The sequence below is a fragment of the Pteropus medius genome, unplaced genomic scaffold (assembly GCF_902729225.1).
Source record: "Pteropus medius unplaced genomic scaffold, Ma_sr-lr_union100, whole genome shotgun sequence".
Lineage (NCBI taxonomy): Eukaryota > Metazoa > Chordata > Mammalia > Chiroptera > Pteropodidae > Pteropus > Pteropus medius.
In genome coordinates this window covers 14,545,668-14,551,055 of record NW_024354499.1, presented here as the reverse complement: position 1 = coordinate 14,551,055, position 5,388 = coordinate 14,545,668, and the positions used below count along the sequence as shown (strand labels likewise).

The window sequence follows — 5,388 nt, the reverse complement described above, 5'->3', positions numbered from 1 at the left end:
CTGGCAAGGTGGTTTGGCATGGCTTCTCTTATGTAAGGATCCTGGGAAGAGATTTTCAGGTTTACTTTAACTGTGTATCTTGGTCAAGACTGAATCACAACTGAGCTAGTTCCACAAGCTACGTGAATTTCCTAACTATCCACGTTTAGAAACTCCTCTGTAAAGGGTTGAGTCTGAGCTGTGAAATTTGAAGCTGCCAACCAAGCCAGCCTCTTCATACTCTGATAGCTATTCCTTTAATTCAGAAGTTTACTGTGTTAAATAATGATTGCTTATTGACATGGTTTCCTTTTTTGTTCACCCAGTTAGTAGACTGCCACTGTTTTGCAATGTTTTGTATTTTCAGCCTTTTGTAACTTAACTATAATTAATTTTTTTAAAGTTTATTTGGTCTGGTAAGTATTTTTCAGTACCTAATGTTTTCTTGAGCTGCTTCTGTGAATACCATCTTGATGTAATTTTGTATTGTTGCACAGAAACCAAAATGTTTCAAATATTAAAGCTATAAAACCATTACATTTGTTAATTGCATTGAAATGGACTGAAATAAGGCTTAACATAAGTGAAAGGTCATTTTATTTTTTATTTTTAATCTTTAGCCTTCATTCACCTTCCCAGCCAATCTCCATCTATGTACCAGTAAACTGGAAATGCCATTCCCAGGCTTTATACATTCCGTAGCTGTGTGGTGGACATGACTGATTTCTAGCCCCACTCCTCTTCCCCACTGGGCAGCCCATGTTCTAGGTTTAGGAGGTAGCAGGATCCTTTGTTATTATTCATTCAGTTACCTCTTGGCACCTGTCCTCTGCTCTACCCTTGGCCTGGAATGCTCTTGCAGCCTGCTTCAACCCCAGTGAAGTCATTTTTCCAGTCTTGTACCTGACTACTAATATCACCCTTTGCTGTTTATCTTTGAAAGATAAGCTTTGAGGCTCAGGTACTGAGCTCCATGAGGGTATCTCTGTACTGCCATTTTGAGAACCCAGTGTCTCCCCAGTCAGGAAGGCCAACCCAGGGCCTGTCTGCATATGAACTAGATATTCTAACATATACTATGCTAACTACTATATCTTGTAATTATCCCAGCCCCCACCACCACATTGAACCTTTCACAAGCATTTCTCCACCTTCTGCAAGAGCCACTGGAACCAGCAGAAACAGGATCTGGACACCTTTGAACCTATACAGATACAATCAGCACCACACCCATGTTTTGCACTGTTTAATCTCATTAGCACCCTTTTTCCTCAACAGTGTACAACTGCAGGACAGCACTACGAGTGGATGACCAACACTTTCAAGAGTTCTGACCAAAAGAATATTCGGTTTGATTGTTCAGAGTTAGGAAGTATGAGCATGGGACGTAGAGCACTGCTTGATTAGACATTAAGGCTATCCAAATCAGTAGCCCACACTGGGCCTTTTAGAAAGGCTAGCATGTTATATAAGGTATGAAAGATCATCCCTTGCCCCAGATGGAAGAGCTTCAGTTAAAGAACTGTGATCTATATTAGATGTGTGTCAGACCTCCATGCAGAAATCAAAAACAAATGAGAGTGCTATATGTGAGCAGAAACTAAAGCTGAAAGACATGATGGCTAAGTCAGGGGCTTTGTCGTAGCACTGGCTGAATTCCTCTGACTCATTCCTGACCGAATTAATTCTTCTTCTTCTGTGCCCGGATCCTTGAATGAAGCTTCTTAAGGTCTAAGTACAAGTTCCGCTTCAGGACAGCACTGCTGCACAGCAGAGCCCCTTGCAGGGCCCCTATCAACCCACAGGTGGAGATATCCTGGCCTAGGAGGTAAGAGCAGAGGCCCGTGAGCAGCCCCCCAAGTGGGGAAGAGGGCAAGGCAAGGGCTCTCATGTTTATCCCTCCATGCTAGGGCCACCCTGAGATGGCTTCAGATCAGGCCCAGGATCCACAACCTGCCAAGGCAGCCCAGCTAAGGGTGTGGGAGGCTGCAGGGGACAGCAGAACCCGAGGATATGAACTGAAGACTATGGCTGATGGGGAGGTCTAGGGTCTCAGGTCATGGCAAAACAGGGCAGTATACCTGTCAGGTAGAGGTTGGGAATGGGGCTTTGGGCCCTGAGGGAGGCCATCACATGAGGATGCAGGCGGCCCAGGTCATGATTAGCCCCATAACAGGCACCCCGGGGAGCAGCCAGATAGAACTGTTTGGTCAGCGGGGATCCTCCAGTCACACTCTCCACCTAAGGAGGAAAAAAGGCAGCCATAGGGTGGGACTGAGACTTTGTGAGACCCTCATCTTTTCCTCTTCTGTTCTCCTTGAATGAGCTGATGCCTGTGTGGGCTCTCTGCCTTCTCTGGGGCTCAGTTATCTCAGGGTTTTATTCTCCTGCCCCAAAGAAAAGGGAGAAATGGTACCAAGAAGTCTGTCACCACAACCACATGGTCTACCTACCTTTCCTTCTAGCTGTGGGAACAGCTTCATCATAACCAACAAACAGGCTTCAGCAAAAGAGGTTTTGAGGGTCTCATAGTCACTGCTTCGCTTTCCCTTTGGCTCCTCCTGCCACTCCTCAAACCACTCATAAAAGGACGGCACCAACACGACCATGGTGGACCGGTCTAGGGATGCAGAGCCTGGGTCACTGCTGCCCAGTCACTTCCCACCCCAACACCCTCCCCACAGGACTTTAAGCCCCACCTGGGAATCGGTCCTCCCAAGTAGGGTCCTTGGCTGATGGGGAACTAATGAAGAAAAAAGGTATGTGTGCTGCAGCCTTTTCCCTGGGCGTAGAGAAGTTCTAACCTGGGAGTGAAACAAGTGTGACTGCCAGGCCTGAGGCCTCCGTCCTCACAGCCACCACCACCACCCCAAGGACAATTCATCTCCAGGTACACCTGTCTTCCTCCCACCTCATACCCCTAGGCCCCAGAGATGAAGCTGAGGCACAGCCTAGGTGTGAAAAAGCCCTTCCGGGAGTAAATCCTTGCCCACTTCCTTCCATTCTATATCCTGATTGCCCAGTGTCCAGGGAGGAAGCAGAGGCCCTGTGGGCTGTAGCCCACACTGACACTCTCTCCCCGCCACATACACACAAATGTCTTACGCTTTGTCCAGGTCTGTGTCAAAATAAACATAGTAGTTGTTAGACGGCAGCCCCAAGTCCTTCCTGGTACCTCGTAGGCAAATGAAGACAGACAGCATGCTCGGGCTGGGCCGCACCATCTTCAACTGCTGCTTCACACCTGCCAGAGAGAGCTGGTGAGGGCTGCTCACTGTGCCAGAGATCGCCACTGCCTGTTCATGGTATTGGCAGCCTATCCTCAGCTGTCAGCCTAGTGCCCTGGCCATTTTATGTTATTTCAACATGACTTGGCAGGGGCCTACTCTCCTGTCTTCTGCCTATAAAGGACGCAAGCCCAGACTCTTACTCTTCCACTTCCACTCCCACTCTAAGCACCTTTAGAAGCAGCTGGCACCCAGCCTCCCTGGGTGGACCCACGACACCTGCAGGACAGTCTCAGGCCAACCTGCCTCCATGCTGTGAAGACCAGATGTGAACAGTAGTTTGTTATAAGCCTTGACTTCAGTATTAACTTTAATATAAGCCACCTAATGAATGAATATACATAATTCCTGTGGTAAGCAATGCAGATAAACAAATGCGAACAGCATTGTGGACATTTGGCATTTCAGGATTCAGCTGGAGAGGAGGGAAGAACAGCACTGTGGTGGAAGACAACAGCCATCTGATGTCCCCCGGACCTAAACAGCTGGGCTTCCTCACCTCTCAACAAATCACTCCGGACCAGTTTTCCAGAAATTGCTCGCATTAATTCTTAACCTTTGTTCCATTCCCAGAACCATCTCTAGCACTACTATGCTTGATTCATTTAGCAACTACTTGTTGGGGTCCCAAAATGTGCTGAACCCTCTGCTAGGCGCTGGGGATGCTACAAGGAATCAGATAGATAGGCTACCTGTCTGCTGGAAAAGAGACTTTCCTGAAAGACGATGGCTAACCCCAGAGGCTGCAAAGAAATAAGCGGTATGGGTAGTGTGACCATAGAATCTAACTTCCCAAACAGGCCATTTTCAAGAGCAAAAGGGGGCGTTATAACGCTTACAGTGGGCAAACAGGCCATTTACAGACACCAGCTGTGGGAGCACACCGAGGATGAAAGGGGAACTGAGTTTCCACAGCCATAGCCAGGAGCAGTGGACTGCCCTGGAGCCACAGAAGCACTTTTATCACCTGGGTTCAGCATCCAGCAGTAGTCACGCTGCTGGCAACACCCTCTCTGGGTGGGGTGTGGTGAGCATGGAGAGAACCAGGAGCCCAGGAATGAAACCCCTAGGTCTTCAGAGGCCCCTTAGAACAGCAACTACCTTCTCTGAGCTCCTGCTTTCCCTTTCCCCAACTAGAAGAGACCCAAGAACCATATAACCGGCAGAATATAATCTTGGGTCCCAAACAAGGCACAATTATACCAAGCCCTTCCTCTCCATGCCAGCCTTATCTTCCCTTGCTGATATTGTCAGACCAGTCTTTCCCACTCAAAAAATTTCCTCTCCAAACCATCTCCAGTCACCTCCTCACGGCTCAGCAGTGAGATTTAACAAAGGTGCTCCCATTCCCAAAGGCCAGCAGATATCTGGTTCCCATCTCTGAGAGGCAGAACTATGAAAATCTCTACCCCCAAAAGTGCTGGACACAAAGGACCCCAGCACTGGAGTCTTGGTAAAGCATCATCCCTGAAAAGTTCTCAAGCTGGGATTCCTCTGGGGCAGCACCCAACTCCACACCCAAAGGGGCACTCGGTCCTTCAGCCAGGTGGGGGCTGGTGCCATTAGCCTGTTTTCAGGGCTGAGCTACATAAGAGCAGTGAAAACAGTAACCATACAGTGAAGAAGGGCAAGCTGAACAGGTAACATGGCTGCCTGGAGAGAAGCAGGCCTGGGTGGGACCCTGGGACCTGTCACAGGACAGTCCTCAGGGATCAGAGGTCCTGGCAGAGAGAGAGGTAGAAAGCACCAAAGGCAAAGTCTGTCGGTCAGTCTATTTAGCCCTGCCCCGGTCTTTTACCTGGCAGACAGCGGGCATTCTCTGGCAATAAGTACTGGTAGGTATTGAACAGTCCTGCGTCAGAAATCACGATGGGGCAGTAGATGTTCACCTGCTCTTGACCCTTCTTCACACTGACACCTGCAAGCACAAGAGCTTGGCTGAGGTTCTGTACACTCCAGGAGAAAAAGGCCCATGTTGCGCATAGGTCTCTCCCAGCCTATGCTTTGTTTTTTCAGATCTGAGCATCCGCGCCACTTAGGGCTAGGCAGGCAGGCTCCAGGGAAACTGCAAAGTCAGTTAAACATCCTCAAGCACTCTGAGCGTGTCCCACAATTGCTCTGC

At 48.8% G+C, this 5,388-nt stretch overlaps 1 protein-coding gene across 1 annotated transcript; it reads right to left on the bottom strand.

The window, feature by feature from the left end:
- Positions 1-558: 558 nt before the first annotated feature.
- LOC120594463 (all-trans-retinol 13,14-reductase-like) lies at positions 559-5,184 on the bottom strand. Its single transcript, XM_039852506.1, has 6 exons — positions 5,065-5,184; positions 3,085-3,223; positions 2,679-2,783; positions 2,433-2,599; positions 2,061-2,220; positions 559-1,800 (listed from the first exon to the last, which is right to left on the bottom strand). The coding sequence occupies exons 4-6, from the start codon at positions 2,586-2,588 to the stop codon at positions 1,661-1,663; spliced, it is 456 nt and encodes a 151-aa protein (XP_039708440.1). The 5' UTR covers positions 2,589-2,599; positions 2,679-2,783; positions 3,085-3,223; positions 5,065-5,184; the 3' UTR covers positions 559-1,660.
- Positions 5,185-5,388: the final 204 nt, after the last annotated feature.

Coding starts and splice junctions, on each gene's coding strand:
- LOC120594463 (XM_039852506.1), bottom strand. CDS start 2,588: ATGGTCGTGTTGGTGCCGTCCTTTTATGAGTGGTTTGAGGAGTGGCAG. Junction 2,221..2,432: donor TCCCACAGCTAGAAGGAAAG/GTAGGTAGACCA, acceptor TTTCCTCCTTAG/GTGGAGAGTGTGACTGGAGG. Junction 1,801..2,060: donor TCCCAACCTCTACCTGACAG/GTATACTGCCCT, acceptor CTTACCTCCTAG/GCCAGGATATCTCCACCTGT.